Source organism: Erpetoichthys calabaricus, chromosome 1 (assembly GCF_900747795.2).
Source record: "Erpetoichthys calabaricus chromosome 1, fErpCal1.3, whole genome shotgun sequence".
In the NCBI taxonomy this organism is placed as follows: Eukaryota; Metazoa; Chordata; class Cladistia; order Polypteriformes; family Polypteridae; genus Erpetoichthys; species Erpetoichthys calabaricus.
The window spans coordinates 337,590,221-337,608,413 of NC_041394.2; the positions used below are offsets into that span (position 1 = coordinate 337,590,221).

At 41.0% G+C, this 18,193-nt stretch overlaps 1 protein-coding gene across 4 annotated transcripts in view; it reads right to left on the reverse strand.

The window, feature by feature from the left end:
• LOC114667766 (oocyte zinc finger protein XlCOF7.1-like) overlaps positions 1–12,864 on the reverse strand; it is a 228,360-nt gene extending 215,496 nt beyond the window's left edge. For all 4 annotated transcript variants that reach the window (XR_007934857.1, XR_007934858.1, XR_007934860.1 and 1 more), the window contains exons 1-2: positions 12,739–12,864; positions 6,752–7,093 (exon numbers count right to left, since the gene is read on the reverse strand). Coding sequence is in view for 1 of the 4 variants with exons in the window: in XM_051927210.1 (XP_051783170.1) it covers positions 6,752–7,067 (316 nt within the window). In the remaining 3 variants the exon portion in view is untranslated. The remainder of the gene's footprint in view (positions 1–6,751; positions 7,094–12,738) is intronic.
• Positions 12,865–18,193: the final 5,329 nt, after the last annotated feature.

The window sequence follows — 18,193 nt, forward strand, 5'->3', positions numbered from 1 at the left end:
TTTTTTCCCCCTAAATAAATCCAACATTAGAAAAGCATTTAAAAGTAATTTGCCTCTGTTTAAAAAAAAATCCAATTGACAAAAAAAACTCCAAATCCAACATACTGATAGGAAATTCAATTGATATTGATGTTGATATTTTACGATACAAAAGCTTCTGTTTAAAGGCAACTCAGTCTCCAAACAAAATACAGGTTTGTTCAAATGGTATCATTTTCAAGTTCATGTTTTCTGTCATGTGTACAGTAAGATTCTTACTTGCATGACTCCCATTGACCAGTGACAGCAGTATCAAAAGCTACAGTAAGGTTCTAAGGTCATTATTATCTTGCGTACAGATTTCAGTAGTGTACATTTTATTTAACATGTGTTAATCACATTGTCACCACTTTCTAATGCCATGATTAGGAAGTAGAACTACCTTACCTTGAAGGATCTGTTCTTCTTACTTGAAAGAGTTACCATACCTCAACAACAGATGATGAATAAAATAAAACATGCTGTATTAAAAGTACTCACCTCATAGGAGAAACTCTGCAGCTAAGGATATCAAAACTAACATGAATAACAGACTTATAACTAGATTGTAGGTGATACACAATTATAAATATCCGTTTTATTTTATTAAGAATCTTACAGAACCTCTTTTGTAACTCCATCACCTTGGCTTAGATGTTTGTTTAAAAAAAAGACACAGATAACCATAGTTAGTTTAAGCCCAAATAACTGTCAGAAGGACCAACCATCCATCCATCTATTCTCTTCCGCTTATCTGAGGTCGGGTTGCGGGGGCAGCAGCTTGAGCAGAGATGCCCAGACTTCCCCTCTCCCCGACCACTTCTTCTAGCTCTTCTGGGAGAATCCCAAGGCGTTCCCAGGCCAGCCGAGAGACATAGTCCCTCCAGCGTGTCCTGGGTCTTCCCCGAGGCCTCCTCCCGGTTGGACGTGCCCGGAACACCTCACCAGGGAGGCGTCCAGGAGGTATCCTGATAAGATGCCAAAGCCACCTCATCTGACTCCTCTCGATATGGAGGAGCAGCGGCTCTACTCCGAGCCCCTCCTGGATGACTGAGCTTCTCACCCTATCTTTAAGGGAAAGCCCAGACACCCTGCGGAGGAAACTCATTTCAGCCGCCTGTATTCGCGATCTCGTTCTTTCGGTCACTACCCATAGCTCATGACCATAGGTGAGGGTAGGAACATAGATCGACTGGTAAATTGAGAGCTTCGCCTTGTGGCTCAGCTCCTTTTTCACCACGACAGACCGATGCAGAGCCCGCATTACTGCGGATGCCGCACCGATCCGCTAGTCGATCTCACGCTCCATTCTTCCCTCACTCGTGAACAAGATCCTGAGATACTTGAACTCCTCCACTTAGGGCAGGATCTTGCTACCAACCCTGAGAGGGCACTCTACCCTTTTCCGGCTGAGGACCATGGTCTCGAATTTGGAGGTGCTGATTCCCATCCCAGCCGCTTCACACTCCGCTGCGAACCGATCCAGAGAGAGCTGAAGATCACGGCCTGATGAAGCAAACAGGACAACATCATCTGCAAAAAGCAGTGACCCAATCCTGAGTCAACCAAACCGGAACCCCTCAACACCCTGGCTGCGCCTAGAAATTCTGTCCATAAAAGTTATGAACAGAATTGGTGACAAAGGGCAGCCCTGGCGAAGTCCAACTCTCACTGGAAACGGGTTCGACTTACTGCCGGCAATGCGGACCAAGCTCTGGCACCGATCGTACAGGGACCAAACAGCCCTTATCAGGGTGTCCGGTGCCCCATACTCTCTGAGTACCCCCCACAGGATTCCCCGAGGGACACGGTCGAATGCCTTTTCCAAGTCCACAAAACACATGTAGACTGGTTGGGCAAACTCCCTTGCACCCTCAATACCCTGCTAAGGGTGTAAAGCTGGTCCACTGTTCCGTGACCAGGATGAAAACCACACTGTTCCTCCTGAATCTGAGGCTCGACTATCCGACGGACCCTCCTCTCCAGAACCCCCGAATAGACTTTTCCAGGGAGGCTGAGGAGTGTGATCCCTCTGTAGTTGGAACACACCCTCTGATCCCCCTTCTTAAAGAGGGTAACCACCATCCCGGTCTGCCAATCCAGAGGCACTGTCCCCAATGTCCATGCGATGTTGCACAGATGTGTCAACCAAGACAGCCCTACAACATCCAGAGCCTTGAGGAATTCCGGGCGTATCTCATCCACCCCCGGGGCCCTGCCACCAAGGAGTTTTTTGACCACCTCGGTGACCTCAGTCCCAGAGATGGGGGAGCCCACCTCCGAGTCCCCAGGCTCTGCTTCCTCATTGGAAGGCATGTTAGTGGGATTGAGGAGGTCTTCGAAGTACTCCCCCCACAACGTCCCGAGTCGAGGTCAGCAGTGCACCATCCCCACCATACACCATATACAGTGTTGACACTGCACTGCTTCCCCCTCCTGAGACGTCGGATGGTGGACCAGAATCTCCTCGAAGCCGTCCGAAAGTCGTTCTCCATGGCCTCCCCAAACTCCTCCCATGCCCGAGTTTTTTTTACTGTATGTCAAAAGGACATACAGTATTAAAGAATCGAATCATACATAATAGAGCAGGTGTTACATGACAAATGGATAACCCGTCTAGTTAACATTTTGAGTTTCTTTTTAAAAGTCATGAGTCTGTTGATAGCACCTGAAGCTATCAGGTTGGGAATTCTGCAATGTGGACTCACAGTGGCAAAATGGCAGTAACTCCAAATGTCATTTGGGTCAGATGAATAGTTAGCAGAATATCACTTTACGTCCAAATTTCAAAAGTCAGCTTGAGAAGAATGAAAATGGACAAGCCAAAATTCAAAGTCTTCCCCCTCAGCAGTATGCACACAAAATCATTCAAAAACCAATATGAAACCAAATACTTGTAAAAGGAAAACAAGCAAAAGTTTTTTGCCCTAGATCAGGGGTGGGCAAAGCCAGTCCTGGAGGGCCACAGTGGCTGCAGGGTTTTGTTTCAACCCAGTAGCCTGATTAGAAAACAATCTTTTGTCAATAATTTAATTTCATGGCTTGTTACTGCTTTAAATTTGCCTTATCAGGTCATTCTCATATTCTAGATTTTTCTTCTTCTTTTCTAAGGATATAACTCAAATGATTTGAAGTCTAAAAAGGATGAGTAATTCTCAGTCCTATACGTTTTTCTCTTCACTTTCCTTCCAAGTATTTAATTAAACCAAACAGGTGTAAATGGAAACAAGCTAAATAGAGAACTGCTGGTCTCTTTTGTCATTTGCATCTTATTGCTAATAAGGAGCAATTAAAAACCAAAATACAGCTGTTTAAGACTAAAATCAGCAATAAAGGATTCAAAATCTTAATGTGTGAGGAAATTAAAATGAAGCAGAAGTGTTACTTGAGCGGGCGGCACGGTGGCGCAGTGGGTAGCGCTGCTGCCTCGCAGTTGGGAGACATGGGGACCTGGGTTCGCTTCCCGGGTCCTCCCTGCGTGGAGTTTGCATGTTCTCCCCGTGTCTGCGTAGGTTTCCTCTGGGCGCTCCAGTTTCCTCCCACAGTCCAAAGACATGCAGGTTAGGTGGATTGGCGATTCTAAATTGGCCCTAGTGTGTGCTTGGTGTGTGGGTGTGTTTGTGTGTGTCCTGCGGTGGGTTGGCACCCTGCCCGGGATTGGCTCCTGCCTTGTGCTGGCTGGGATTCGCTCCAGCAGACCCCCGTGACCCTGTGTTCGGATTCAGCAGGTTGGAAAATGGATGGATGGATGTTACTTGAGCAATAAGTGCTTCTTATTTAGCAACTGGGTTGAAACAAAAACCTGCAGCCACTGCGGCCCTCCAGGATCGACTTTGCCCACCCCTGCCCTAGATAAACAAATTCTCAAACAACTAATCAATAATTTTTTTTAAACTATCAGATTACCACAGAAAATTAGAAAGTGTGCAACTGTGATTTTTATACCATGTATTGGGTGACGTTACACATCATGACTTCCGGCAGTAGCAACAAAGCTAGCAGCAGATATACATGTTCAACATAAACAGCGGTTCTCAACGCAATTTTTCAGGGCTGTAAATGACCATTAATCAGAAGAATAATGAAAGACTTTGATTCTCCACATTCAAAAACTATAATAGGAAAGAAAAAACAACAAGGATACTAAAACTAAGCCAAGAAAAAAAAACTCAAAAACAAAACAAAAATGACAATATGACAATAGGTGTTCTCCAAACAATCATGTCCTTAAGACAGAAGTCCCAAACCTTGTATGCATTAAAGACCAATTCGTGGATTTTATAAATTTATAAAAGTCACTATACAAAAACTGTTTGATTTGAAATACTATATTAACACACAAGGGCAAATTGTCCTTTCGCATGACCTTTGGGGGTCAGAGCACTGGGTCAGCCGGATCAATTTACAGGTTAAGGGCCTTGCTAGAGGGTCCTAAAGAAGCAGCATCCCTTCTTGTAGTAATTGGACTTGAATTAGAATCCTTCCAGATATGAGCACAGATCCTTAGCCTCAAAGCCACCACTCTGCCATCTTAACCACATCCACTTTCACCTGAGAAGCTAAAATTGTAAAGTGGCACACTCACCACCTGTCTGTCTACTGCTGGACACCGGTAATCAAAACAGGCTATGACAGGAAAACTGTGCTAGATATCTGGGATTGTAGTTAGTATTGCTGGGTGGGAAATTACAAATTATGCTTTATGATGTCTTCTGTCTATCTTGCACTCTGATCTTGGAAAGCTCAGGGAATGAGAGTGCAAGAACAAAATCGGCACGACAACTTGTAGTGCAAGAAGCTTGGTATGGCCTTTATACAAAATATGAAGATTTTGCAAAAGCAGTAGGTTTCAGCCTCCTCTTGCCATGCTCACCAGAGGAAACGCTGCCCCTCAGTCACAACTGCACTTGAAAAATGACATTTCAGAGAATAACCAAACTGATGCCACATTGTTAAAAAATAAAAAGACAGAACCTCTTAGACAAGAATTCACACAAACTGCCCAAAAATAGTTAATATGTTTTCTAAGTCAGTAAACTATCCCTGCTTGCCACCGTAAAATATTAAACTTCATCACATACAGTGGTGTGAAAAACTATTTGCCCCCTTCCTGATTTCTTATTCTTTTGCATGTTTGTCACACAAAATGTTTCTGATCATCAAACACATTTAACCATTAGTCAAATATAACACAAGTAAACACAAAATGCAGTTTTTAAATGATGGTGTTTATTATTTAGGGAGAAAAAAAAATCCAAACCTAACTGTGGTGTATCACACCTGAGTTCAATTTCCGTAGCCACCCCCAGGCCTGATTACTGCCACACCTGTTTCAATCAAGAAATCACTTAAATAGGAGCTGCCTGACAGAGAAGTAGACCAAAAGCACCTCAAAAGCTAGACATTATGCTAAGATCCAAAGAAATTCAGGAACAAATGAGAACAGAAGTAATTGAGATCTATCAGTCTGGTAAAGGTTATAAAGCCATTTCTAAAGCTTTGGGACTCCAGCGAACCACAGTGAGAGCCATTATCCACAAATGGCAAAAACATGGAACAGTGGTGAACCTTCCCAGGAGTGGCCGGCCGACCAAAATTACCCCAAGAGCGCAGAGACGACTCATCCGAGAGGTCACAAAAGACCCCAGGACAACGTCTAAAGAACTGCAGGCCTCACTTGCCTCAATTAAGGTCAGTGTTCACGACTCCACCATAAGAAAGAGACTGGGCAAAAACGGCCTGCATGGCAGATTTCCAAGACGCAAACCACTGTTAAGCAAAAAGAACATTAGGGCTCGTCTCAATTTTGCTAAGAAACATCTCAATGATTGCCAAGACTTTTGGGGAAAATACCTTGTGGACTGATGAGTCAAAAGTTGAACTTTTTGGAAGGCAAATGTTACATCTGGCGTAAAAGGAACACAGCATTTCAGAAAAAGAACATCATACCAACAGTAAAATATGGTGGTGGTAGTGTGATGGTCTGGGGTTGTTTTGCTGCTTCAGGACCTGGAAGGCTTGCTGTGATAGATGGAACCATGAATTCTACTGTCTACCAAAAAATCCTGAAGGAGAATGTCCGGCCATCTGTTCATCAACTCAAGCTGAAGCGATCTTGGGTGCTGCAACAGGACAATGACCCAAAACACACCAGCAAATCCACCTCTGAATGGCTGAAGAAAAACAAAATGAAGACTTTGGAGTGGCCTAGTCAAAGTCCTGACCTGAATCCAATTGAGATGCTATGGCATGACCTTAAAAAGGTGGTTCATGCTAGAAAACCCTCAAATAAAGCTGAATTACAACAATTTTGCAAAGATGAGTGGGCCAAAATTCCTCCAGAGCGCTGTAAAAGACTCATTGCAAGTTATCGCAAACGCTTGATTGCAGTTATTGCTGCTAAGGGTGGCCCAATCAGTTATTAGGTTCAGGGGGCAATTACTTTTTCACACACGGCCATGTAGGTTTGGATTTTTTTTTCTCCCTAAATAATAAAAACCACCATTTACAAACTGCATTTTGTGTTTACTTGTGTTATATTTGACTAATGGTTAAATGTGTTTGATGATCAGAAACATTTTGTGTGACAAACATGCAAAAGAATAAGAAATCAGGAAGGGGGCAAATAGTTTTTCACACCACTGTATTCAATTTTCACATAGAAATAGGAGACCCTCCTTTTAGAACCGGATGCCCAATCCAATAACATACATATTTTTTATTTTACACTTACTTTCTCCAGACGGATTTGAGGGTACTGTTTGATCCTCCTGAATTCTATCAGATGACATTTCTTCAGCCCTCTTTGTGTCAGACTGCAGTGATCCAGGACTCACATTGAGGTTGACGGGCTCCTCACTTTTAGGTTTCATCATTTCACTGCTGACAGACTTCTCCTCGGCCTCTTCTTTAACGTCCACAGCTGGCACTTCATAATCCTCATCCTTAATGGGCGGATTCTCCCATTCAGAGTCCTCCTTTTTAAAATTTACAGTCGTTACCTTCGTGGTATTTATGTCAGCCTCACACGTCTCCTCTTTCACGTCCATCTTGGTGTTACAATAAATGGCAAAAGCTGGTAAAAGAAGAATAAATGCCATCAAAAATGCACCATGCAGAATTAAAAATATGTTAGCTTCTTTTGATAGAACCCCATTAGTTGAGGTTTTGTCAAGTCAGATAGCTTACAGAAATCACATTCAGCATTGGCGATCCTAAATTGTCCCTAGTGTGTGCTTGGTGTGTGTGTGTGTGTGTGTGTGTGTGCCTCACGGTGGGCTGGTGCAGACCCCGTGACCCTGTGTTAGGATATAGTGGGTTGGATAATGGATGGATGGATATTCACAATAACATATCAAATTATCAGGTATACACCGTATGTACAATTATTAGGCAAGTGAGTATTTTGACCAGATATCATCATTTTTATGCATATAGTTGTGTAAACTTGAATGCTTATTGGATTTAAGCATGTCAGGTGATGTGTATTTGTGTAATGAGGGAGGGTGTGGCCTAAGGAGATGTGCATAATTATTAGGCAGCTTGTTTCCCTCAGGCAAAATGGGCCAAAAAAAGAGATTTCACTGACTCTGAAAAGTCAAACATTGTAAAAAAGTCTTTCAGAGGGATGCAGCACTCTTGAAATTGCTAAGATATTGGGGCGTGACAACAGAACAATCAGATGTTTTGTTGCAAATAGTCAACAGGGTCGCAAGAAACCTGTTGAGGAAAAAAAAGGCTGAAACCCGACCAACCGCTGAGTAAGACACACAAGTTGAAACATCAAGAGGGGGCCAAGAAATAGGTTTTTCAAAGGTTTTATGGACTGATGGGATGAAAGTGACTTGTGATGGACCAGATGGATGGGCCCGTGGCTGGATCAGAAACGGGCACAGAGCTCCACTTCGACTTGTGGAGGTGAGGTACTCGCATGGGCTGGTATTATTAAAGATGAGCTAGTTGGCTCTTTATTGGATGGAAGATGGACTCAAAAATGAACTCCCAAACCTACTGCCAGTTTTTAGAAGACAAAAACACTTTCTTCAAGCAGTGGTACAGGAAAAAGTCTATCTTTCAAGAAGACCGTGATTTTTATGCAGGATGTGGCTAGCCAGTACAGGCCTTAAAGATGAAAGAATAATGACATGGCCCCAGTCCACACCTGACTTGAACCCTGCGGGAGATTTACAGGGAAGAAAAACAATACACCACTCTGAACAGTGCGTCTGGGAGGCTGTGGTTGTTGCTACACAAAAAGTTGACTGTCAACAGATCAGGAAACTGACAGACTCTATGAATGGAAGGCTTATGACTGTTGTTGAAAAGAAGGGTGGCTATACTGGTCACTGATTTTTTTTTTTCTTTCAGAAATGTATATTTGTAAATTTTGAGCTGTTCATTATTCTCACTTTAAAAGGATGAAAATAAAATGAGTGAGATGGGAAAATGTTCATTTTTCCTTTAGTTGTGTAGTAATTCTCCACATTACTAGTTGCCAAATGATCGTGCACACATATATATTCTCCTGAGAACGTTCACACTCACATTTCCTTAGTAAAAAATTCAGGTTTCAAGTTTATTAACATTTTGGATTGACTGATAGCACTGTATTTGTTCCATAATAAAATTAATCCTCAAAAATACAACTTGCCTAATAATTGTGTACACAGTGTAAAGGAAACAGATTTGTGGAGTGAAGGTTTAACACGCTTGAGGAGGAGAACCATGTCTCTCAGTTACAGACCAACCGTATTCAATACTTGGCTTACAAGTAAAAGTGTTTTAGGGTAATCCATTGGATTTATTTAAGACATGATTGTTTCCACTAAGTTGTCATACAAATTCAACAAAGTACATACTTGGCACATATTAAGGCATACAGTGCATCCGGAAAGTATTCACAGCACATCACTTTTTCCACATTTTGTTATGTTACAGCCTTATTCCAAAATGGATTAAATTCATTTTTTTCCTCAGAATTCTACACACAACACCCCATAATGACAATGTAAAAAAAGTCTGAGATTTTTGCAAATGTATTAAAAATAAAAAAAATTGAGACAGCACATGTACAGTACATAAGTATTCACAGCCTTTGCCATGAAGCTCCAGATTGAGCTCAGGTACATCCTGTTTCCCCTGATCATCCTTGAGATGTTTCTGCAGCTTAACTGGAGTCCACCTGTGGTAAATTCAGTTGATAGGACATGATTTGGAAAGGCACACACCTGTCTAAATAAGGTCCCACAGTTGATAGTTCATGTCAGAGCACAAGCCAAGCATGAAGTCAAAGGAATTGTCTGTAGACGGGATTGTCTCGAGGCACAAATCTGGGGAAGGTTACCGAAAAAATTCTGCTGCTTTGAAGGTCCCAATGAGCACAGTGGCCTCCATCATCTGTAAGTGGAAGAAGTTCGAAACCACCAGGACTCTTCCTAGAGCTGGCCGGCCATCTAAACTGAACGATCGGGGGAGAAGGGCCTTAGTCAGGAAGGTGACCAAGAAACCGATGGTCACTCTGTCAGAGCTCCAGAGGTCCTCCATGGAGAGAGGTGAACCTTCCAGAAGGACAACCATCTCTGTAGCAATCCACCAATCAGGCCTGTATGCTAGAGTGGCCAGACGGAAGCCATTCCTTAGTAAAAGGCACATGGCAGCCTGCCTGGAGTTTGCCAAAAAGGCACCTGAAGGACTCTCAGACCATGAGAAAGAAAATTCTCTGGTCTGATGAGACAAAGATTGAACTCTTTGGTGTGAATGTCAGGCGTCACGTTTGGAGGAAACCAGGCACCACTCATCACCAGGCAAATACCATCCCTACAGTAAAGCATGGTGGTGGCAGCATCATGCTGTGGGGATCTTTTCAGCGGCAGGAACTGGGAGACTAGTCAGGATAAAGGAAAAGATGCCTGCAGCAATGTACAGAGACATCCTGGATGAAAACCTGCTCCAGAGCGCTCTTGACCTCAGACTGGGGCGACGGTTCATCTTTCAGCAGGACAACGACCCTAAGCACACAGCCAAGATATCAAAGGAGTGGCTTCAGGACAACTCTGTGAATGTCCTTGAGTGGCCCAGCCAGAGCCCAGACTTGAATCCGATTGAACATCTCTGGACAGATCTTAAAATGGCTGTGCACTGACGCTTCCCATCCAACCTGATGGAGCTTGAAAGGTGCTGCAAAGAGGAATGGGCGAAACTGGCCAAGGTTAAGTGTGCCAAGCTTGTGGCATCATATTCAAAAAGACTTGAGGCTGTAATTACTGCCAAAGGTGCATCGACAAAGTATTGAGCAAAGGCTGTGAATACTTATGTACATGGGATTTCTCAGTTTTTTTATTTTTAATAAATTGCAAAAACCTCAAGTAAACTTTTTTCACGTTGTCATTATGGGGTGTTGTGTGTAGAATTCTGAGGAAAAAAATGAATTTAATCCATTTTGGAATAAGGCTGTAACATAACAAAATGTGGAAAAAGTGATGTGCTGTGAATACTTTCCGGATGCACTGTATGTACAATGTTAAAAAAACAAATCATTCCTTACTTTAAATGGCATCACAATAGGTTACTTAACAGAGTAAATATTACAACAGCGGAGTGAAGCAAAACTGGGCTGTGCTTCCCAAAAGCATTATGATACTAAGAACATGATAAACTCAAATCGTGGATCAATAGTTAATTTAATAGTGTTTCTCAAAACCCATCATAACTAAAGTAGCACGTTAAATTCTTCATAATCTTTGTGCTGCTCGGACCCACTCACCAATCACAAACCCACCATTTACAAATTATTTAAATTAAACCTGTGGGCTGTAGCAGATGCCCATTTATCTTGAAGCCTCGTTACACAGGCTGTATAGGTTCTCAGCCGTGACCATATAGCCGATTTTACAATCACTAAGGACTGTTCTGTGAGTATCCACGAGGTGTTCAAGTGGCCCAATTTGACAATGCGTCAAACAGCAAGAAATGATGCATTTGTTTGTGGACGGTTAGCAGGTACCCAGTTTGTTCTTTGTCTGTTAACACCTATAGCTAACCATCAGGAGGCAGCCGAAGAGCAACACAACCCTGCATCAGCAAACCGGCAACATGGTGGAACTAAAGATACGGACACAGCCACTGTATGCAAAATGTATATTGCCACTGTCTTCATAAAAGTTTCCATACATGTTTTTTTTTTTTTTTCTTTCTTTCATTGTACTATACTCAAGTATCCCGTATATGAGAAGTAGACATGCTACGCACTTTCAGGTAAAGTGTGGGAATTCTTAATGCTTAGTAAAATGAATTTACTTAATTTAGTCATTGTGGAAAAATAACAGATTGTATCAAATATATAAATCCGTAAACATTAAAGTTTCTTTTGACTTATTGGAAACAGAAGTTATGTGAAGGTAGATAAAATTCATTTAATTTCATATGGAAGAACAGCTTTAAAGTTAAAAAGAGTGTGCTAAAAGACTGGGGACTTAAAGGAACATTTCACCCAGACTTTAATATTATTTTTATATGTTACTTACTGCATGTATTTTGATGTAATCACTAAGAAAAACTTTTTATCTCATGTTTTCATGAAGACCCAAGATACATTTTCTGCTAAAATATACTTCTATGGTGAGTAACTCTGGACCACTGCAAACAATATAAAAATGTCCAAGAAAAAAACAAAAATCTCATGTTAATCGTGCTACATAATCTACATGTCAAGTTATCCAGTGGCATGTCCACAACATGCAAAACGCATGATTTTGTTTTTTTTTTTTTTTTTTTTGCAACAATATTGTTAAATAAATACTTCTGCAAAATCAGAGCAGTTCACGCAGAGGAAATGTGCTCACAATGGAAAATGAGCTTTTTTCACTGAAGACTGATTTCACTGTTTTAGAGATCGGTCTTCAATGCAAAAAGCTCAACGACACTAACGTGTACAATCTCAACAAAACAAAAAATAAATGTATTGCTTTGTTATGGTCTTTAAACCTAAAATAATTAACTGAGGTGGTACTGGTATTCGAAATTTAATGCTTATATTTTTCATTTTTACCCTGTGTATTAAAAAAACCTAAGAACTTCATGCGTGATGCTGTTTATAGTGTATATTCTTGGAATAAGCATTTAATAAAATTAAACAACTAGTTTTATACATGGCGCTACACAAATACACATTTTGGTTGATTGGAAGAATCAAATCACAATTCTACTAAATTATTGGGAGAATTAGGTCTTATTTTAAACAGAGAGAAATGAAATGGCCTCGCCAAGGTGCCGTTTTGGGTTGATGGACTTTCTTCACCCACAATGGCTGTACCGCCGCATTGCTTTTACGAATGCATTTTTAAACTATGTTATTGTGGGCTTTTCCTATCTTAATTACATTTAAAATGAAAGAAATGCAGAAATCAAAGCAGTTTTGTGCAAAATCGACTCCTTTTTGAACTCACATATTTCGGCGATCTCGCGAGTACTGATAGTGAAGGGAAATACAGAAAAGAATGACTTTTTATTGGCGGTTTCGCATCCGGGCTTTTTGAAGTTTTTTAGAGGATTTGATAACGTAACGTGAAGTGATCTTAACACGGAGACAAATAAATCGCACTTCGCGTAATACAAAGAAATTCAGTCCGAAAGAATCTGGTTGCTTGTGATTCAAGTCGCGTGCTGTAACTCTGACTGAAGCGAACAAAGAAAAATCCCGACACCCCAACCCGTTTTACTTACGTTCTGTATCTGTCTGATGTGCCACTCAACTGCAAGAGTTTACCGTCCCGTTTACAGCTCATAAAAGAGACGAGATTCGCCCAATGACTTGTGTTTCTGTCGCCCTTGATGACGTAACATGGCACGTGGTATACCCTCTGTTTACGTACGCGCACGTTTGCTCGCCTGACTTTTCCGTCTCAACGCTCTTTTTAAACAACGTATAAATCTAAGGAAAAAAAATTGCTAATAATGTAAAATGAATTCTAAGACTTTTTTATTTAAAGCGGAAATGTAGCTTTTGTTTTTAAGTGCCAATAGAAAATTTTAACGTTTTCAGTTTTAGGCGCCCGTTATTCCACACAGGTTTTACAACAGCGTTTAGCTTCACTCTATCTGGTTTCTTCGAGACATAATATATAGTTATAAAACTGTGAGGAACTCGAAGGAACACTCCACCCCAAAATGATGCTTTTTTATCTGTTACTTATCCTGTGTTGCTTATAATGATAACCAAGAAAAAAAAAATCTCATGTTTCTATGGAGAACGGATGTAGTTTGCTAACTAGAAAGATTACAATATGCAAGCTTTCTAAAGAAGGGGCATGAGTTGCCTCGAAAGCGTGCATATTGTAATCTTTCTAGCTAGCCCAGGGGTGGGCAAATTCATTCCTGGAGAGCCGCAGTGGCTGTAGGTTTTTGTTCCAACCCAATTGCTTAATAAGAAGCACTCATTGCTCTAGAAACACTTCTGCTTCACTTTAGTTATCTCCCTCGTTAAGATTATGAACCCTTATTGCTTATTTAAGTCTTAAACAGCTGCATTCTTGGTTTTTAATTACTCCTTATTAGCAATAAGATGCAAATGACAAAAGAAACCAGCAGTTATCCATTTTGCTTGTTACCCTTTACACCTGTGTGTATTTATCTTGCACTATTTGGTTTAATTAAATACTTGGAAGGAAAGAGAAGAGAAAAAAGTGAAGGATTGAGAATTACCCATCCGTTTTACACTTCAAAGTATTTGGATGATATCCTTAGAATGGAAAAAAAATCTAGGATATGAGAATGACTTGACTTAGCAGAGTTAAAGCACTAACAAGCCATGAAATGTAATTATTGGCAAGGATTGTTTTCTAATTAAGCAACTGGGTTGGAACAAAAACCCGCAGCCACTGCGGCCCTCCAGGAATGAATTTGCCCACCCCTGAGCTAGCCAATAAAAAGGTGTCATTTTGCTTAACATCTCACTACATCCATAATGGCTAACACAGTACAACACCCTAGTACTATGGGGAATGGAGATAGCACAGTCCCAGACATAATAGGCTTTAATGGGGACCAACGATAAACAAACAACCAACAATACTAAAACATTAATAACAACAATCTGCTTACTAATTTCTCATAATTTAAATTTTGAAAATCCAGGTGTAAGCGTACAACATCCCAAATGTATTTTTTTTATGTTAAATTATTGTTAAATGAATCACTTCTGTAAAATCATCTCATGAACATCTGGGGAGCATCCTCAAACTTGAATGACGTTTTGAATTGAAGACCCTGTCGCTCTGAACATTCATTGGTCAGAAGTCCTGCCAAGTAATCTTTATAATAAAAGCAACATTATTTGAACATTCAAGCTTTGATTGTTGGTCATTGCCGTAAATTGGGATCCAGAGCAGCTCATCTTCACTTTGTTATGTTCCAGCCAAGGTTAGTTCCCTGCTTTATATTTATTTTCTGTTTTGCTTTAATTTTTTAAAATTATTTTTATGTGTTTTTTGTTTTTATGTAATTTTTGTTAATATTGTTATGTTTATTCATGGTTTAGTATTTATGTACTGTGTATTCCTGCTGTTGGTTTATGCTCTTTGTTTTCTGTGGGTGGAACCCTAGGGGGTGGTGACACCTTTATGTCACTGCTGAGGAACTGCCATCCAATTTTATAGTTCAAGCTGGGGAGTAGACCCTCAGAGGTACATCGATTGTGGTGGAGTGTGTTTTGCATTGTGAGTGTTGTTTTCTTTTGATATTTCTGGTTCACTGGGTTTTGCTGTTTGCTTCTGAATTTTGTGTTTGGTTAACAATGTCAACTTGCTTTCTCTAGAGTGTCTTTTTGGCAAATCCTTTCTAACTATTTTTGTGCTTCATTTGATTTGTAGAAGGAGACTTGGGGTTGGTGGCGACCCGGCTGGGACACCCCGGAGGACCGGAGGAGGGCTTACGCCTCCCCCAGACCATGTGGGAGCGACCGCCCTGGTGGCTATGGGTACCAAGGGTACAGAGCTTTAAAGTTCAACCCTGTAGGGGCCCATGGTCACTGCCAGGCGGCGCCCCAATGCCTTTGAAGCCCTGGACCTCAGCACTTCCGCCACACTGGGGAGTGCCAGCGGAAGATTGTCGAGAAGCACCTGGAGCACATCCAGGTGATTATAAAAGGGGCCGCCTCCCTCCTTTTGTGTGCTGGAGTTGGGTGAGGAGCAGGACAAACCTCGGGTGGAGAGGAGAAGAGGCGGCCTGAAGAGAGTGAGGCACAGTGAAGAGGCCTGGACTTTGGGAGAGTTTTGGGGGTTTGTGAGCACAACTGTAAATAGCGACTGTAAATAAACGTGTGGTGGTGCTTTGAAACATGTCTACCTGTCTGTGTCTGGGCCACGTTCCTCAGTTTATTTAAATTAACTCTAAATTTATAAAGATTTTTGGTTAACCTTTATCTTAATAAGCCAGAGGTAGCCTATTGCATGTTAGGATTAGGTTGCCTGGGCTAAGGCCTTTTTTGGGGCAGACTAGTGAGGTCCTGGTCTGGTCTTTCGGTGTATTTTGTGGCCTCCACCCCTTCACCATCTTGTGTACTGCATGTTATTGCACCCAGAGCACTCCTAGGGTTTATCTAAATGTTTAACCAAATCTATTCATTTTATTATTTTGAATTCAATTATAAGATGACTCTCTAATATTTAATTCAATAATTCCAATATCAACAGTGGTGAATGTTCAATTATATATTAAACAATGTGTAGTTAGCTACTTAAAGCTGACAGATGTCAAGCCAGAGCTCTAGCCCTGCTTACTAAAGAGCTGAAAACTCAAGTGCCATAATCTTAGAGGACAACTCCATGACTCCAACTCCACAATGTGGGGTATATAGAATGGAGCAATTATGACTTTGTGGATGAGAATTATTAATTCTAGTCAAGCCATCATTGCTTACAATTGAGTTGTGTATATCATGCACTATATGTATATCAGTAACAGTGCAGTGAATACATTTGACTTGAGCATTCCTAGTTTTCATCCTCTTTCTTTCTCTGTATGTTTAGCATTCGTTTTCTCAGAGGTTGATGCACTTGTTGCTTCCTGAGCAGTTCTTCTTTTCTCCACCCTTTTGGCCCGCTTCTTCTCTTCTTTTGTCAGGAAACTTATTGCGTTAAAACTGATTAAGTCAGTGTTTGTGTTGCAATTACTTAGTACATTTTCCTTGATTGTTCACTTAAGCTGGCACTTAAGTCTTTAATCTGCCTCAAAAATGAATTAAGATATGAAGAGGTAGGGGAAGTGATGGCAAAGGTGGGAGGAGATGAGAATGGCTGCTGCTGAGTGATTCTACAATAATATAAAAGAAAAAGGAAGAGAGTAATAACTCCAGAACTCTTTAATATAAAGCTGTAGTGCAGAGTTTCAGTGTTTTAGATGTGTACCAAATTTCAGGCTGCAGGTTATTTGATTTTTGACTTTGACCTTGACCTTCCTGGGTTGACCTTTGACCATGTGGGGCAATCATCCTCCCAAAAGCGGACAGTAGACGTCACATAGTATATGTGTACCAAATTTCAGGTCAAACGGTCTGCGAGCTACAGGTGATTTAAAATACTGGACAGAGAAACGGACAGCCACAGTAGCCTATTTTAGATATACACATATATATATATACATTGCATTCGTAGTCTGTGTCACAATCTGATTGTATGGGAGGTTACCTACCAGGTAACGCTTGTGGTTGGTCAGCAAGTCCGCTAACATCCACTACGGTGCCCTCATTTCAGTTGCGAGAAGCAGATCGTAGAATGGTTGAAATAGTTTACTGTCAAATAATGCAAAGAGTACGCAATACGTGTTTCGCCCTAATTCTGGGCTCATCAGGCGTATGTGCACCCAACTACGTTGCGCGTGTTAAAGTTGTCTGTGAAGGGCTCCCTGTTTAAATGCAGCTGCCAGTCGTGAACTGGGCCCTTCGTCACACAGCATTATGATTTTTTATAAGGGAAACAAAATTACAAAACAAAACCCTTGGACATTGATTCGATAGGAACGGCCTACTCGGAATCACCGTCCGAATAGTAATTATGTGCTGGTGGAGGAGCATTTCTGCTTCTCTCCGTTCACAGTCCGTCTCATTTTCACGACGCTGTCGTTTCCTCTCACAATCTCTTCTCAACCTTTCTCCAATCTCGCAGGTTGCTTTGTGGCAATCCAAAGAGTAAGGCAATATACACGGAGCAATGGTTATAAAAGGGGGACACATAGGTATCCTGGCTCTTTAAAGCATAAATAGGGATCACTTCACTGACATGTGAGCAAGCCAGGGTGCAACTGTGAGACGCGCAGCACTCGCCGGCTACAACGTAACAATAATAATTTCCGGAACGTGCTGTTACGTTGTCATTCATTTTACCCACTGTCTTTCTTTCATTCATATGTTACGTAGGCACGTACCTTTTATCTTCGGCAATCTCATTCTCTAACCAGGCCTCAGGAGCTAACCAGCGTAACACTGTCCACCACCCCTTTCGTTATTCCGGTACATTGTTGACATCCGTGAGTAACAACAAAGTACTAAACTGGAAGGTGGTCTACGCATGCGTGGAATTAGCGGACAAACAAAGATCAAAATCCAAATGAAGATTATATATAAAGATTAATTAATTTAAAGCACAACAATTTGTTTAGTTTGAATGTCTGTGTTTTGAGGTGTGACTGGAGTACTACAGTCTTCAGTAGTATAAGCCTGGAGGAGATTCTTAATGCAATGCCTATGTTTTAGCTGTCTCTCTACTGCCATCTAGTGCTTCTTCTTCTAATTCATTCGCGGACAAACAAAGATCAAGATCCAAATGAAGATTATATATAGAGATATACACAGTATATATATATATATATATATATATATATATATATATATTAGTGCATGATCGTGCAGGTTTACTTTACTGACCTATAAGGGTAATTTGTCTTAGTTCCTTTTAATGAACTGACAAATAGGTTTACTTGATTAAATGTTGTGAAGAAAAGTAATGTACAACAGAATACTTAACGCATTATATGATTAGATAGATAGATAGATAGATAGATAGATAGATAGATAGATAGATAGATAGATAGATAGATAGATAGATAGATAGATAGATAGATAGATAGATAGATAGATAGATAGATAGATAGATAGATAGATAGATAGATAGATAGATAGATAGAT